The 18,735-nt window shown below is 37.8% G+C and overlaps 1 protein-coding gene across 4 annotated transcripts in view; it reads right to left on the bottom strand.

The window, feature by feature from the left end:
- Positions 1-1,240: 1,240 nt before the first annotated feature.
- The window catches only part of LOC104598597 (jagunal-like protein), a 30,884-nt gene continuing 13,389 nt past the window's right edge, over positions 1,241-18,735 (bottom strand). For 3 of the 4 annotated variants that reach the window (XM_088889571.1, XM_088889570.1, XM_088889569.1), the window contains 6 exons: positions 5,130-5,282; positions 4,997-5,052; positions 3,883-4,021; positions 3,669-3,775; positions 1,616-1,685; positions 1,241-1,535 (listed from right to left, as the gene is read on the bottom strand). In XM_088889571.1, the coding sequence (XP_088745697.1) occupies positions 1,456-1,535; positions 1,616-1,685; positions 3,669-3,775; positions 3,883-4,021; positions 4,997-5,052; positions 5,130-5,211 (534 nt within the window). In that variant the 5' untranslated portion in view covers positions 5,212-5,282 and the 3' untranslated portion in view covers positions 1,241-1,455. The remainder of the gene's footprint in view (positions 1,536-1,615; positions 1,686-3,668; positions 3,776-3,882; positions 4,022-4,996; positions 5,053-5,129; positions 5,283-18,735) is intronic. The other variant, XM_010260738.3, reaches the window with a different exon arrangement.

Raw genomic sequence — 18,735 nt, forward strand, 5'->3', positions numbered from 1 at the left:
AAAGAACCAAGTAGATTTATGAGTAAAATTGTAAAATAACTGTTACTAGAAGCTACTACATTCAGATATCCAAACAATTTCACTGTATTTTGAGGGTCAGAAAAGTAGGGAAGAAAAGGGGATGAGAAAGAGGAGAATTTTCGGGAGGTGAGATATTACGAAGAGTAGAATATAGGGGGGAGAGAGAGAGAGAGAGAGAGAAGACACGTGTCATCATTCAAACATGATACATGTCAAACTGAAAATTTGCTTAGATGGATATGAACAGATGGACTTAGAGGTGTAAATCGGGTCATGCCGCCGACTTTGGACCGACCCAACACAACAGCACATGGGCTATGCCAGGCCTGGCATATTCGTGTGGGCCATGCTAGGCCTGGGGTTTTAGGTCCCGAGCTGACACGACAACCGAATAGGTTGTGTCGCCCACAACCTGACTTGGCACGACCCATATATATTTATATAAATTATAATATATAATAATATATAGTATATTAATAAAATAAAACAATTGCTTTTAATTTTATTATATTAATTTATTTAATTATTGTATATATAAATAATTATATACATCAAAATTCATATAAAATTAAAATTTTAAATTTTTTTAAATAAATAGCTTTGGCCCAATCCACGATCCGACTTGGTCTGGCCCATAAACCAACCCAGCCCGCAACATGACATGACACAACACAGGCCCGCACGGGCTTGGACCATGCCAGGCCAATCTCCCAAATTATCCCAAGAAAGAACGACACAACCCAGGATGACACAACCCGATTTACACATCTAGATGAACTCTAGACTCTGTTATCTTGAAATTACAGTTGATTGATTGTTTCAAAGAAAAGATAGAGAGAGAGAGAGAGTCAGAATTTACTCAATGGATGTTAGAACCGAGTTCAAATCAGCCCTCCCTCCGCTCACCCCCACCACCCCACCCCACAAGGGGGCGCCAGCACATCCCAGCCGTGTTTTGGGAATATCTTGAGGCATCATGGGTATTCCCAATACACGACAGGGATGTGCTGTGAGACATTGTGGGGCGCCCCCTAGTGGGGGGCTGATTTGAACTTCCCCTGCGGAGGGAGGTAGCATCTTTTTGCCTTGTTTATCAGAAAAGAGAATTCAAAAAAAAGAAAAAAAAAAACTTGTTTTGCAGTTTGGAGTGGACTAACATGGACTGGCATGCCCGCATGATAAACGAGGACAGAGAGGATTTTCTATATGCTAAAAAAAAGGCAAGGAAGAAGAATAACTTTATCCACTTTTAAGGGATGGTATAGGAAAACTGATCTCACTCCCTAAAATATAAAAATGAAAAAAAAAAAAAGCAACAGCTCACGTTAATTTACCACATCTTCATTAGTAAAATGTCTACTCTATGAAGTAATACAATTGTCAAAATTGCAAGTTTGCAGTACATAAAACAAATAAAGAAACTAAAACCAGAGATCAAGAAGCTCTCTTTGGAGGAGACATGTTGCCAACGAGTGCAACAGTTGTGCCAAGTGCAAGGCCATTTACCAGCACACCTGAGCAAAATACCAGGATGAAAAATAGTTATACATAGATACATACATACATACATGATAGATACATACGTCAAACTTACCAATAATGGCATGGCCAGCCTCAACAAGTTCAAATTTTTTTGTTGCCCAGACACTTGTATTTAGGATAACCTGTTTTAAGTTTCCATACAACTGTTAGGATAGAAGTTTATTTGGAACCATCATGCCTGCAACATTTTTCAGTACGGTTTTTTAAAAGCTTACAACATACAAATAAGATAATGCTAATCTTGTACACCTGGCATGCATTCAAGACCAATACATACAATTCATAAAATAGAATCCCCTGCTTTCACTGCCTTCACTCATCACAAAGCGTAAGATGTAAGATATATCAAATAAACTTCGGTGATGTTTGGCATCTATGATGGTTCCTTCTTGCCGATTATCCAGAAATCGGTGATTTTTAGAAATTACAAAAAATTGCTAGTTGGTATCATTTCTGTTATATAAGTCATTTTTTGAAAAATCGGCTTTGAGTCTGTTTGGTACTGATTTTTAAGGGTCAATTGTTTTTGTATTAGAGTTATTATTCAATATCATGTTGGATGACATATCATCCTCAAAAAATCGGACATCTAGAAATCAAGAAATCACCAAAAATGGTGATCCCTGAGGGCTGATTTCAATAATTGATTTTTGGCCAATTTCCTGAAAATCACCAAAATCAACCAACCAAACAGAAATTTCAATGCTGATGTGGCTCTGACATGGCAGTGATTTTCAAGAAATCATCATTGATGCCAAACATCACCTTCAACCATTCTTTTTTTTCTCTCGAGGGGTTACACTTATTCACTATAAGCACAATTTTACACGATAGGAGTGGCCAATCCCACTAGAACTAGGGAAAATGAAAATTATAGAATTGCCACTATTATAAGAAAACTAAATAACAACTAAACTACTAAACCACTGACTCTGAGGCCCCGTTCACTTTCCGGTAAGCTAGCAGTTATCTGGGCAAGTTTTTCTTGGGAAACACTTAACTAGACAAGTATATTTACCCATGTTCTTTTATTCCCCAAGTAAAAACGAAAATGGCCATTTTAGCCATAAAAATCCATTATTAAATGAGGCATTTTTGTCCCATTTAAGTGTTGGAATCTTCCCCCCTCCAAGTGGGAAAGTTATTTATCCACCTAGGAGATGGGTATCACTTACCCAGGAAAATAAATTTTCCCTGGTCCCCACATTAATCTGAAAAAAGAACATGGTATTCTTTGTCAATTGGAGCCAAAATCCCATTGACCAACTTCCCCCCCTCTCAAAATCCAAAAAAAAAAGAACACCCCATGAAATTCTAACCACGACAAAATTACAACTAGGCAAATCAAATTACTAGGCTAGACCCCACAGGCCACAGACAACACATCAAATGACCAAAATACCCCTACCCTCTGAAAATACAAAAAAAATGCATAGTAATTCAGAAAAAAAAAATCCATACTTGGCTTTGTCTCATCTATCACTTATCCTCTGGTGGGTAATCTACGAGTTACCCATAAGTTTTTCCTAAATGTTTCACAAGAAAAGGAAGCAAATCCTTTAGGTTATGTTTGGTTTGGAGAAAAAGGCAGGGAAAGGTAGGGAAACCTATACATGGTTTGTAAAGGTTCCCTACCTTTCCCTTCCTTTCCCTACTTTTTCCTTTAAACCAAACACAGCCTTAGTGAAATAAGCTGAATTCCTTCTACCTGTGTCCTGCCTTTGAGCAAAAGAAAAGAACAAAGAATACACAGAATTGAAAGACAAAGTGAATGCACGAGCATATTTGGAAGCCAACTCTTGGGAATAGACCTATATAATAAAAGCACTACTTTTTTTTTTTTGAAACTAAATCATGTTAAACACTATATGCATTCAGACGGCAGACATGTCCCACAATTTAATTGTACCAGTACACCTGTGTTTTGGTTTTTCCATAGTCACAATTCCAGATATCTTGCATCAGTAATAACCTCAACTCCATGTTACATAAACAAAGACTCCAATACAAGTTGAATCCAATTATCCTTCTAAAGAATGAAATAGTGGATCCACATTTCAAAAAAGTGGATCCATATCTGAAGCAGAATAAATGAACCCTCTTACCTCTAATGAGATGCCACTTCCAACAGTGTATGCAACCGAAATCAGTGTTGCAACAGACAATGCAAACATGTAGAGTCTCAGTAGACTTGTTTGGCTGCGCCTCCGACCTTTCAAAACAAAAAAAAAAGGCTAATATAAGACAATCTTCTAGTACAAAACTTTAATTATGAAATAACCTTAATAGTTAAACAAATTTTGAGGTTGTATGGAGGACCCAATTCTCCGACTAATAGAGAAAGGAAACCAATGATGACAGAAGAAACAGCAAGCTGATTGGGGCCCTTTGAATTGAATGATGACAACAGAAGAAAGAGCAACCCTATAACCTGAATGGCGGCCTGCAACAAATGATGCTAATATATCAAGAAAAGGAAATTGTAAGCATTAATCTGAGAAAAATTAGCTGTTTAATGAAAACATAGTAAAATATCGTCTCAAAGTCTTAGAACACAGAATCTGAATTATAAATTTTAATACAATTGATTTGAATCTCAAGCTACAAAAATCTTGTAGTTCATGTTCAGGTCCTTTCTCTGTACAATTGCATCAAATTTGTTCTACAAATGGTTTACAATTGCAGAATTCCAATTTAAATTTGAATAATATAATCATAGAAGAAACAGAAACAATACCGTAGATCAAAAGTGTTGGGCTAGGTGGCTTTATGCTGGCCTAATATTTTGGGTTGCTCAATACTGTTATACATAACTGATTCTTTATTCACAATCAATAAAATTTTGGGTTACAGACAGTCTGCCCTGTACTTAAGGGGTAGTGACACTCAGCCCCCCAAACTTTGTCTTGCAACAAAGACCCCCCTGAACTTTTGGGTTCTAGCACTTTGCTCCCGCAGTTAGCATTCTGTCAGTTAACTTCATGGAATATTATTTTAAACATTTCTAAAACCCCAAACAACCCTATTGTTATTTTATGAGTCCATTTTTCCCTTTTACTTTAGTTCTTCTAAAATCCTAACTCTCACATGTTTCTCTCAATTTTCTTTCGATAAGGTTCAGGTTGAGAACATCTTGAAATAATCATTTAATCAATGCTTTGAGAACGACTTGTGCTAATGGTATCTCAATCATTTGATATTTGTTGCTGTCAGCCCATAGAATCTCAAATGGGCAATTTAGTAATTTTACTTTCATTGTCATCCCCGTTAGTGGGTAATGGGGCAAAGTGGGAATCTAGCAGTTCGGTGGGCCAAGTGTTATCACCTCCTAAGTACAGGGTAACCATCTGTGGTTTACCCAAAAAAAAAACAACAAAAATAAAAACAGTGCAATAACAAATAAAAGTAGGTACAGGTCCAGACTTCAGAATACCTGAATAACAATAAATGTATATAGTCGAGACTTCCCCTCAGCAACCTTTTTATACCCTGCATTATATTATAGTTAATTATTATAAAATCGAAAGGAAACAACTTTTTTAAAAATTGCATGCAAAGAAACTTACTAGGATCAACCACCATGCGGTAGGAGAAGTCTGAGCCATCAGTGCCTGATGGCCGTCCCAACGTGGATTTTCGCTGTTGCATATCTCTCTCCTGCTGCTGGGGTCAAGATGAGCTTCACTGATTCTTTCCCTTATTTTAAGAGGAAGAACAATCTGTACAGTTTGCCTAGCTCTGTTAGACCAACCATTTTATAACCCAATTTGAAATTAAACGATATTTCATATTTGGTGTTGTGGTAATTATCTGCTGTTGCTTTGAACAGCTAACAACATCATGTTTTTGCATAAACAACCAAAAACCATGTTTGTTTATGCCAATTTATACAGAAACACCAATGCATCGGCATAATCTAGCACATTGTTTGGGGGTCAATTGCGCACATCCCCCGTACAGCACATTGGAGAATGAAAAAGCAAATCAATAATAATAATATTGATTTCGCTAAAGATGAATTGATTTTCGATCTTTACTTTTCCATATTTTTTAGAGACATGGATTTCGCTAAAGATGCCCTGCTACTACTTTCTCCAGAGTCTTCAGGGGAACTAGATGCGGTCCTAAATAACTTCATCTTATCCTTTTACTTCACCAAAATATGGTCAGTCAACTTTCACGGCCCTCACTCTTCGGCCTACAATGCGACTACGACCTCGGCAAAACCGGCAGGTGTCTAGATTGTCCAACTGGGATTCTAGCCCAGTGATATCTCCGAAGAAGCTACAGTCTTTGGGTTCTAGCCAAAGGTTCTAGGATACTTTCTAGTGACCAGAGATCTGAGTAGGGTAGAAACAGGTTCAAATGTTGGAAGGCGTAAGGTTAATATAGAAGATAGAACAGAAAGGGATCAAGAGCTTTGGAAATTATAGCTGAGACATGAGAGATTTATGGATCAATAGGCTCTGATACCAAATGGGGAGTATGCACGAACTACAAGAGTTGCATTAGAATATGAATGAAGATGAACAGTAATGACATGCAGGGAGATGATCGGTATAATAGAGTCGATAAAATAGAAAACATATAACGATTGAAAGACTTTGTGATAGAAATCTTAATAACAGTACTTACAGAAATTTAGCTCACACAGGTACAACATCACACTCTCACACTGTTACAAGAAATCTCTTGGAAAGAAAACACTCAAGTCACTCAGAAAGAAAAACTTATTACACTACTTGTAAAGACTTATAGACTTCTCTTCAAATCTTGCACCCAAAAACTTGCACACCCTTTTGCTTGAGAGAAGAGAGGTTTATATAGAGGTAGCCGAGATTTCCAGAGCGAGACAGCTTGAAGCCACTTTATTCGATCTTATCTCTAAGGCTCCTATAATTGAGATGCCTCTTGACCTTTTCTTATTGCGCATCTTAATTATTGAGATGCTCCCTTATCACCTTCTTGTCCTATTAGGAACAGCTGTCAAAACTTTTACTGTTTTGGATGAGATGGAATCCTCAAATAGTGTCACGACCTTGGTGCGGGCTGAGAGAGCGAACACTTTCCGCCTCGAGGTCGTTCGAGATGCCTTTACTTTTCTCTTTCATCTTTTCGGCCATACGTAGGGACATTTCTTCGAGCTCTAATGGGTCCAAGTCGGGGAACTTACTTCGAAGCTTGTCCATGTAGGATTCAAAGATGGATTGGAAAATGCCGTCTTCTTCTGAGATGGGCTTGAGGACATCTGTGAGATCAAATTTATCCCACCATTTTATCTCAATTTTCCTTTCAATAGTTGGAGGCATCCAAGAAACATCTAAGTGATAACTCCATTTTAGAATCCAGGGGAGACGAAATGTCTTAAAGAACTTGAACTGTTTTACATGATCGAATTCTAGATAAAATCTTCTTTTACCAAAGGCTCTATATTTGTCTATGAGCTCTTGGCAAGGGAAAATATCATCGGAAGCTCCCCAAGAGGTCCACCAAACGTATGCCCAGTCAGGGTAAGGGCCTTGAAAATCTTCGGAGAAGCATTGAACCATGAATGTCTAAAAATGGAATTTTGTAATAGAAAGACTATATCAAGCGTTTTGATAATCCCAGTAATTGAATATTTTGGGTCTTCTATCAATAGGCTTAGTACTTGGCTTGCTTGCATCACCCCAGGCAAACAAAGATATAAGCTTGACTATTACTTGCTTAGAATAAGCTAGTTCAGTTTTATTTGGGTCTCTGAAGTAATGCTGAATTCGCACAGATCCCATATGAAGGAGAATTTCTTCATAATACTTCTAGTCCTTATTTTGACCACAGACAATGAAATGATGCTCGTCTAGAATGGAGAGGACAAGGTGCTGGAGAGCCCCCTCTAGATTGACATGAGTGGAGACAGAGGTGGCTTCTTCTCGAGAGATAAGAACCACGAAATCTGAGGAATTCGGAATGTACTGGCTGGAATTAGCTTCTCCCATAGCTGGAGATGGCTCCCTAATTAAGGGAGATATTGATAGGGACTGATTAATCCTTGAACCTGTTCCGATCTTATAATTTGATCTTGGATTGGATTCATTAGTCCTTTTAGGGCACCTGGAATAAGGACTTAGAGGAAGACGAAGGCTTTTGTTGGTCATCTTTAATTAGATAACCTTGCAAGAATTCCCTGGTTAGAAAATTTGGCAGAGCATTTTCAGATCCTTTAATATATTTGATAACAAAATCAGAAACTGACAAAATAGCTTGCCATCTAGCAAATTGAAACCAGGTTTTTAATATCCTTTTCCAAAATCTCTTTGGCCGACTTGCAATCAATTTGAAGAGTAAAATATTGGTTTATCAAATCACTTTGAAATTTAGTAATGCAAAGAACTATGCTGAGCATTTCTTTTTTGACAGTGGAGTATTTTTTCTGGGTATCGTTCTAGGTTCTTGAGGTGAACCGGATTATCTCATCTTTCCCATCTCTTCTTTGTTTTAAGATTCCTCCATATCCTATTTCGCTAGCCTCAGTTTCCATTATCTTTGAGACTTTTGGGTGAGGAATATTGGGGCAGGGAAGGGTTTTTACCCGTTGCTTAATTTTTTTCACTGTTTGAGTGAACTGTTCGCTCCATTCTGAAGGGTTCTTCTTCAGTCTTCTTTTGAGTAATTGGCGGTCTTGCACTATTCCTTTGTAATAGTCTGCTACATAATTTAGACTGCCTAACAATCTTTGAAGTTGGGTTTTTTATCTTTGATCTCATCAAGGAATTCATCAACAAATTCTATTAATCTTTGGATTGTCGCTATTTTCCCTTTGGATATTTGATATCCTAAAAATCAAATTTTTGTTTGGAAGAGTTTCATTTTCTTAGCAGATGCTGCTAATCCATTTTCTACACAAAAAGCAGGGCAGCTCTAGGGGGATTTGCTTGGCCTAATTAGACCCTTCCCCAATAAATCTTGGATTTCTTTTTTACGGATTTCCAACAATCTATTGTTCATTTGAATTGGTCTAGCTTTTGTGGGAATTTTTTCTCTAAAATCTTCTTCATATGGTAATTCCACTGTAAGATTTTTCCTATGCCAGAATGCACTATGTGTTTCAGCGCAAATTTCCTTCGTTAACTTTGTTTGGAATTTTTCAATTTCTAATTGCATTTTGGGCTCTTCAAATTGGTTAATCAGCTGTCTTTCTTTTACCTCGGTTTGTAATTCCACTATAATCTTTACTTTGCCTTTTACACTCTCTTTTAGAGTGTTAATAGTTGAAGCTCTGGGTTTTTGGCAAAACTTAGAAGTAACCGGAATTTCTCCTATTGTTGTCGTGATACCTGAAGAATCAATTTGGCAAGGGAGGATGGACAATAAGAATGGAGTTCCCAGAATGACTTCTTGTCTTAGGTCTTTTACCATAGGGAAAGTAGACTTCAGACAAGTTCCTTAATTGCAAATAGGAGCTATAGGAATCTTGTATTTTATTACAACAGAGTCTTTCTATTGAAGAATTCCATTTTTAGACATTCATGGTTCATTTGTTTCTCCAAAGATTTTCAAAGCCCATACCCTGACTGGGCATATGTTTGGTGGACCTCTTGGGGAGCTTCCGATGATATCTTCCCTCACCAAGAGCTCATGGACAAATATAGAGAGGCTACAGAAGCAGACTTTGAAATTAACATTCTGGAAATAGAAGATGAATTTCAAATAGATAAAGACATTATTAGGTTAGATTTTAATTCGCAACCCTTAAAGAAAACATGGTTCTTTAAAAAAATCCCTAAAGAATAAAGGGATTGTATCAGAGAAGTGTGATATGATGGCATGATGAAAACTAAGGAAAATATCCCTTTTTGGGATTGATTTGCAAAACAGAACTAGTTTATACAACCTCCCTTTGAAGAATTAGAGTTATGTGTTACAGAAAAAGCTGTCTAAAGCTTGGAATACAACAGCAATCGGGAAAATTGTGGAATCAATACATCCACCTTTAGAAGCTATAAAGATAGGAAATGATGAGCTTATATCTACCCCAATAAAAAACTCAACGATAATAAAAGAGTATGAAAAGGTCTCGCCAGAACATTGTTCTCAAATAATAAAACAAAATAATTATACAAACATATGCCTAAAGGTCTTAGAAAAACAAACCAACATGATAGAATCTTTATTAAGCTCACTAGAAATCTCTAAATCCAGAGCAATAATAAAAAAAGAAAGACCAATGGCCATTATGCCGAGCTTCCCCGAAAATATGAAAATCAAAACAAACCTAGTAGACCTGTCAAAAATAAGCTATCAATAACTATTAGCCAGATTGATATCCCCCTTAATTTGGGAAAAGGGAGAAACTTCCAAATCTATTAAAACCAAAAAGGAAGATGATTTATCAGAATCCAGATCAGTGAATTTCATGGGAGAATATTCAAATAATGAATCCGTAGCCGGGAATGAATCCATTAAAAATCTGGAGATAAATAAACTCTCCTACCAAAATAGAAAGCCTTATTATTCTAGGCATACCCAAGTTGATATTCTATTTGAAGAACCAATGAAACCCCAAGTCGGATATAATTGGAATACATTCTACGAATGAAATTTAGATGGGAAATCTGAATATCAGATTCATGACATGATAGCCTATATGACTATGTATGCTTGTGCCAGCAAATTGGTTGGTAATGATGAAAAGGTGATAGCCACCGTTATCACTGAATCTTTTACAGGACAATTGAAAGGTTGGTGGAACAATTACCTTACAGAAGGAGAAAGGGAATGGTGAAAGGATTCTTAGTCAACGACAACTAATATTTGATGCAGTAATGACTTTAATCCTTAACATCCTAAGTCGGTTCATAGGAAATTCATTAGACACGTGGGAGAGACTAAGAGAACAATTAATAAACCTCAGATGCAAAACCTTATATGATTTTAGATGGTACAAAGATGTATTCTTGTCCAAAGAACATAGATTGACCAACTCCAGACAGGATTTATGGAAATAACAAGGTCTTTATCTATTTGGAATTAAAACCTAACCTAATAAGGTCTTTATCTATTTGGAATTCATCTTCTCTTCGGGTTGTATGGTAATCCGATGGTGAATTATTTGTTATTGGCGTTTCATAGGTAGCGTAAATAATTCCTGTGGGAGGTCGTGTCAGGTCTACCGATATCATGGATCTTGTGTCCATCAAATCGGCGTCTCCTAGATCGTGTCCATTGCTAAGGCATACGAAGGCCGCGAGGATGTCGAGGCTCTTTTAAACCTGAGTTCTATAGACTCATCTTGCTCACTAAATATGGAGGCCAATTCAGTGGATTCGATAGGACTAGGGGGCTCTACTTTAGAGAGTGACCAATTTTCAGGCATTTTCACTTCATTCCAAGTGATCTGCCTAGGAATCGTAACATTATGCCCATGTTTTTTATAGACAAAGATTTGGCTAAAGATGTCCTGTTACTACTTTCTCCAGAGTCTTCGGGAGAACTAGAAGCAGTCCTAAATAACCTCATCTTTTCCTTTTACTTCACCAAACATGGACAGTCAACTTTCACGGCCTTCACTCTCTTCGGCCTACAACGCGATTACGACCTTGGCTCAAGGGTTCTAGCCTTCGTAAAACTGGCAGGTGTCTAGGTTGTCCGACTAGGGTTTTAGCCCAGTGATATCTCCGAAGAAGCTACAATCTTTGGGTTCTAGCCAAAGGTTCTAGGATACCTTCCAGTGACCAGAGATTTGAGTAAGGTAGAAACAGGTTCTCATGTTGAAGGGCATATGGTCAATATGGAAGATAAAACATAAAGGGTTCAGGAGCTGAGATATGAGAGATTTAGGGATCAAGGGCTTTAATACCAATGTAGGAAACATTAATAATATGAACTGGGAAGATGAACAGTAATGATCAATAAGGGGAACAGTAATAATATGAACCGGGAAGATGAACAGTAAAGATATACAGAGAGAGGCTATGCAGGGAGATAAACAACACCTGGAAAATACTATTCAGAAAGCATATAATGATTGGAAAAGTTCTTAATAGAAATCTTAATAATAGTACTAACAGAGATATAGCACACAGGTACAACAGCAGACACTCTTACAAGAAATCTCTCAGAAAAAAGCATTCAAAACTTCTCAGAAAAACACTCAAACATGACTTAATACTCTAAAGACTTATAGACTTCTTTTTCAAATCTTGTACACTCTTCTACTAGAAAGAATAGCGATTTATAGAGGTGGCCGAAGCTTCCAGAGCGATATAGCTTGAACCACTTTATTCGATCTTATCTTTAGGGCTTTTATAATTGAAATGTCTTTTACCTTTTCTTATTGCGCATCATAATTATTGAGATGCTTCCTTATCACCTTCTTGTCCTATTAGGAACAGTTGTCGAAACTTTTACTATTCGGATGAGATGGAATCCTCAAATAGTGTCACGACCTTGGTGCGGGCTGAGAGAGCAAACACTTTCCGTCTCGAGGTCCTTCGAAATGCCTTTACTTTTTTCTTTCATCTTTTCAATCATACGTAAGGACATTTCTTCAAGCTCTAATGGGTCCAAGTCTAAGAACTTATTTCGAAGCATGTCCATGTAGGATTCAAAGATGGACTGGAAAATGTCATCTTCTTCCGAGGTAGGCTTGAGGACATCTGTGAGATCAAATTTATCCCACCATTTTATTTCAATTTTCCTCTCAATAGCTGGAGGCATCCAAGAAATATCTAGGTGATAACTCCATTTTAGAATTTAGGGGAGACGAAATGTCTTGAAGAACTCAAAGTGTTTTACATGCTCGAATTCCAGATAAGCTCTCCCTTTACCAAAGGCTCTATATTTGTCCATGAGCTCTTTGTGAGGGAAAATATCATCGGAAGCTCCCCAAGAGGTCCACCAAACATATGCCCAGTCAGGGTATGGGCATTGAAAAACTTCGGAGAAGTATTGAACCATGAATGTCTAAAAATGGAATTCTGCAACAAAAAGACTCTGTACCAAGCGTCTTGATAATCCCAGTAATTGAATATTATGGGTTTTCTATCAATAGGCTTGGTATTGAATTTCGACTTGCTTGCATCACCCCAGGCAGACTGAGAAATGAACTTGACTATTACTAGCTTGCAATAGGCTAGTTCAGTTTTATTTGGATCTCTGAAATAGTGCAGATCCCGTATGAAGAAGAATTTCTTTATAATACTTCTGGTCCTTATTTTGACCACAGACAATGAAATAATGCCCATCTAGGATGAAGAGGGCAAAGTGCTGAAGAGCTCCTTCTAGATTGACATGAGTGGAAACGGCAACGGCTTTTTCTCGTGAGATAGTTACCACGAAATCTGAGGAATTAGGCATGTACTGGCTGGAATTAGCCTCTTCCATTGCTGGAGATGGATCCGTAATTAAGGAAGACATTAATGGGGACTGATTAGTCCTTGAACTTGCTTCGATCTCATAATTAGATCTTGGATTGGACTCATTAGTCCTTTTAGGGCGCCTGGATTGGTCTGGCTTTTGTGGGAATTTGTGATTCTACCTTTTCAGAATTAGAAAAAGGTGAGCCAGAAGTCTCAACAAGAGAATCTTCTACCTCTTCATCAGAATGTTGTGCTAATGATATATGCACCTGTAAAAGTGAGACAGATACCGTTGAGGAAGAGTCAGAAGAACTCAATGAATTAACCTTATAGATGAAGAATATCTATTGGAAAGTAGAAGATTGACTCTCTGATTGATTCTCCATAATTTTAGGTCCATCGGTTTAGGAAACATACATAAGTTAGTTTCCTAGAATCATGGGATATCCTAGAATCATGGGATATTAATTGGAGAATCCCACTAATATAGAAATTAGTTTTCTAGGAAAAGTTAGTTTCCTATTTTATCGCCCTGTAAGTTAGCTCTGTAATTCTATATAAAGTTATGTATATGCTCCTTCCAAGACAATACAATCAATTCATTTTTTCTCTCAAATTCTCTCATGGTATCAGAGCTGGTCACGACCTAATCTACACATAGTATCTCTTCGGTCATCTCTGCTACTGCTGGTTCAAGAACTCTCTAACAGTATTTGGGAGGTTCTTGAGTGTCCTTGATTCTTCTTTGAGATCGGCTACAGATCTGAACTCTACATTTTTTTTCTTCTTCTGGACTGTTGCGCCATCGGATTCATCCTTTTTCTTGGATCTCTTTGTAGAGACATCGGATCAGTCTGAAATCTTAGATCTGGTGTTGCCCAGAGCAGATTTACTGAATCCCTTTGGTTTGGTTTGGATCAGTTTTGATTTTGAGAGGTTTCAATCCACTCTTCAATTTGGCGGAGCATTACAGTTACCTTTTTTTGGACATTGGTTGAAAGATTATTTAGGCCTTCATCGCCAACCCTTACTAAATTTTTTAGACCTTCATTGTCTATTTTTCTCTCTTTCTTGAAGCCCGCCCAATATGTCAGAAGCCATCGTATCAAATACCACTGCACAATCGGAAAGTCTCCTCCCATCAAGCATCTGGCGAAGAAGAGGTACCATCTCTAAATGAGACTATTTCTCTGATTCGTGCTAAAGAAAGTCGTAGGGGGGTTGTGCTTGAACCGCAAGTACTAGAAGGTTCGGCCATGGCTACAAGGATGGAACAACCAAAAATACTGGAAGGAATGAAGACAGATTTGTCCTCTGCACAGGACAACAAGGAGGTTCTTTGGTGTACCTATTGCAAGAAACCAAGGCACACCAAAGGGAAGTGTTGGAAGCTGAATGGTAAACCATCGAACAGGAAATGGGGCTACCAAGGAAGACAACAGAAGAGTCGAAATCAAGCTAACTTCACCACGAATCAGCCGAGCCAAGAAAAGCCTCCAGACAAGACCGAGTTCAATAAGGAGGAGATCGAAAAGTTAAGGGGGCTTCTGGGATCGTTGGAGAAACCTAGTGGTGCAGGCTCTCTTGCAATCTCAGGTAAGTTTTCTATTCCTCACGGACTAAATGTCTCAGATGAACCTATTAGGGATTTATGGGTTATTGACTCAGGAGCCACAAATCACATGACTCACTCCTCTCTACATTTTAGCACTTATACCCCCTACCCAAGCAATCGAAAAATAGCCATTGCAAACGGTTCCCTTACTACCGTAGCTGGCCTTGGGGATATCCATATTAATCCATCACTTACGCTAAAAAATGTCCTTCATGTTCCCAAATTGTCCACTAACCTGGTATCCATCCAAAAACTCACCCATGACATGAACTATGTGCTTTTCTATCATTCTTACTGTATATTTCAGAACCAGGATTCGGGGAAGAGGATTGGACTTGCTAAGGAGAAGAATGGACTCTACTATCTTGAAGAATCATGCCAATCAAATATTGTCCAGGATAAGTTATCTCTGTCATTCCTTTCATCATCCAACAAAGACACCATTTGGTTTCATCACTTTAGACTAGGACATCCATCTTTTGGAATTCTAAAAACTATGTTTCCCTCCTTGTTTAAAGGATTGAGTATTGAATATTTTGATTGTGATGTGTGTGAATTTGCAAAACACAAGTGTGTGCCCTTTCCAATCAGTAACAAGAGAAGTTCAGTCCCATTCTTTTTGATCCATAGCGATATATGGGGACCCTTCACAGTTCCAAATGTGTCTGGCTCACGATGGTTCGTCTCTTTTATTGATGATTGCACTAGGGTCTCTTGGATCTTTCTTCTTAAATCTAAATCAGATGTAAGTAGTGTACTCCCAAATTTCCATAACATGATTCAAAATCAGTTTGGGGTCAGAATCAAAAGATTTAGATCGGATAGTGCACGGGATTATTTCAACCAAACATTATTATCCCCATATTTTCAAAAAGAAGGAATTATCCATGAATCCTCCTGCATTAATACTCCACAACAAAACGGAGTAGCAAAAAAAAAATGGTCATCTACTAGCTACAACCCGAGCCTTACTTTTCCACCAGCATGTTCCAAAAACCTATTGGGGGGAAGTTGTGCTTACAGCCGCATACATTATAAATCGATTACCTTCAAGGGTGTTGGGATTTAAAACACCAATGGAAACACTTTCTCAATTTTATCCCGATCTACGTACAACAAATAATCTCACCCCAAGAATCTTTGGATGCATTGCTTTTGTCCATGTCCATAGCCATAATAGAGGGAAGTTAGATCCAAGAGCCGTCAAGTGTATTTTTGTGGGTTATTCGTCCACCCAAAAGGGTTATAAGTGTTACCACCCACCTACCAAAAAATTCTTTGTCTCTATTGATGTCACTTTTGAATAAAAAACACCATATTTCACTCAACCTTATCTTCAGGGGAAGTCCTTGTCATTCATTGAAGACAAGGACAGAGATTTGTTCCCGCTTGGTCTACCTACAGTTTCTCAACACCCAAACTTAGCATCTATACCAGTTCAATCCGTATCTGCACCTATCGAACCACCTCAAACCAAACCAACTTCTTCACCCATTCATACCAGACCCATGACAGAGAATGATGAACTTTGTGACTCTATGAGATTGCAGGTATATTCAAGAAGAAGAGACTAGGATCCTAATCTTGTGCAGGTTCAAGATTCAACTCCTAATCCTGAGAATGAGGTAAATACAGTTCCAGAAATTTCTTCTGAATTAGCATCTGACCAAGATCTTCCTATTGCCCTTAGGAAAGGCACAAGAGAATGCACTAAACATCCCTTATTATCCCTTAGCAAATTTTGTGTCCTTTAAAAAATTCTCACCGCCACATAAGAGTTTCCTAGTTAGTCTAAACACCATTCATATTCCTAATACTTTATCTGAGGCATTATCTAATGAGAAATGGAAAGATGCTATGAGAGAAGAGATGCAGGCTCTAGATAAGAATCAAACATGGGAAATTGTTGACCTACCACCAGGAAAGAAGCCTGTGGGCTGCAAGTGGGTTTTCATAGTAAATTACAAGTCAGATGGCTCTCTAGAAAGATACAAGGCAAGACTCGTGGCAAAGGGATATACACAAACCTATGGTGTTGACTATCATGAGACATTCGCTCCAGTGGCTAAGATGAATACAGTAAGAATTTTGTTGTCATTAGCAGCTAACTTCGACTGGTACTTGGAGCAATTTGATGTAAAGAATGCTTTTCTTCACGGTAATTTAGAGGAAGAGATATACATGGATATTCCTCCGGGCTTCAAAAGAAATCTAAAAGGAAATAAAGCTTGCAGGTTGAAGAAAGCACTATATGGTCTCAAGCAATCACCTGGGGCGTGATTTGGAAGATTTACTAAAGTTATGCTTGCCATCGGATACAAACAAAGTCAGGGAGATCATACACTCTTTATAAAGCACTCGGATGCAGGGGGAGTCACGACTCTTCTGGTATATGTCGATGACATAATTGTGACAAGAAATGATGAAAAGGAGAAGGAAGCCGTGAGAAGATGCCTAGTCAAAGAATTCGAAATAAAAGAACTTGGGAGATTGAAGTATTTTCTAGGGATTGAAGTAGCTCATTCCAGAGAAGGCATCTTTATCTCACAACAGAAATATGTAACAGATCTTTTAAGAGAGAGGAAAGTTAGCATGCAAACCATCCTCCACACCGACTGAGCCAAATCACAAATTGGGAGAAGCAAATGAAGATCCAGCCGTGAATAGGGAAATGTAGCAAAGATTAGTAGGAAAACTTATATATCTTGCCCACACAAGGCCAGACATAGCATATGTCGTGAGCGTGGTTAGCCAGTTTATGCACAACCCGAAAGAGGTTCACCTACAGACGGTCTATAGGATACTATATTATCTAAAGGCTAATCCTAGCAAAGGAATCTTGTTTAAAAGAAATATTGGATTAGCCCTAGAGGCATACACCGATGCAGATTATGTAGGCTCTCCCGTGGATAGGCGGTCCACTACAGGTTACTGTACGTTCCTTGGAGGAAATCTTGTGACATGGAGGAGTAAGAAGTAGAATGTGGTAGCTAGATCAAGTGCAGAGGCAGAATTCAGGGCAATGGCTCAGGGAGTATGTGAATTACTATGGCTCAAGATAATTTTGGAAGACTTAAAGATCAGATGGGAAGGTCCAATGAGATTATTCTACGACAACAAGTCAGCTATTAACATTGCTCACAATCCCGTCCAACATGACAAGACAAAGCACATTGAGATAGATAGGCATTTTCATAAAGGAAAAGCTGGATAGCGGATTAATTTGCACTCCATACGTCTCAACAAATGGTCAACTGGCAGATGTGCTGACAAAAGGGCTTTGCAGTGTGGCATTACACTGGGAATGAAAGATGCATATTCACCAGCTTGAGGGGGAGTATTGGAAAGTAGAAGATTGACTCTCTGATTGATTCTCCATAATTTTAGGTCCATCAGTTTAGGAAACATACATAAGTTAGTTTCCTAGAATCATGGGATATTAATTGGAGAATCCCACTGATATAGAAATTAGTTTTCTAGGAAAAGTTAGTTTCCTATTTTATCGCCCTATAAGTTAGCTCTGTAATTCTATATAAAGTTGTGTATATGCTCCTTCCAAGACAATACAATCAATTCATTTTTTCTCTCAAATTCTCTCAATATCTTCTAGAGATACTTAATAAAATTCCTAATGAGGAATCAAAGAAAAAATACGTGCTAACAGCGTTACAAAGTAGAGCTGAAAGAGCCAACAAAGAGAAACCTAAACAGTTGTTGGATGAACATAATATAATTTCTTATAGAGAACTAATTAGAAGATCTCAAGCAGAAACTTCTCAACCTCCTACAATACAAGAGCTATGGGAAGAAATTAATCAACTAAAAAGAGAGTTACAAACCCTCAAATTAAGGGTCGACCAATTAGAAGTCGAAAAATTCTGGGAAAATCAATCAAAAAAATCATCAGAACAAGTTTCTGCTGAATTTGTCGAAAACGATGAAGAGTTTATATACTCTATAGAAGAGTGTAAAAGGCAAAGTAAAGCTTATAGCGGAATTACAAACTGAAATAAAAGAAAGACAGCTAATTAAATAGCTTGAAGAACCTAAATTGCAATTAGAAATTGAAAACTTCCAAACCAAGTTAATAAAGGAAATTTGCGCTAAAACGCCTAGTGCATTTTGGTATAGGAAAAAGCATATAGTGGAATTACTATATAAAGAAGATTTTAGAGAATCACAAATTCCTACAAAAGCTAGACCAATCCAGTCGCCTTA

This window comes from Nelumbo nucifera, chromosome 6 (assembly GCF_055504915.1).
Source record: "Nelumbo nucifera cultivar China Antique chromosome 6, China Antique-T2T, whole genome shotgun sequence".
Classification (NCBI taxonomy): domain Eukaryota; kingdom Viridiplantae; phylum Streptophyta; class Magnoliopsida; order Proteales; family Nelumbonaceae; genus Nelumbo; species Nelumbo nucifera.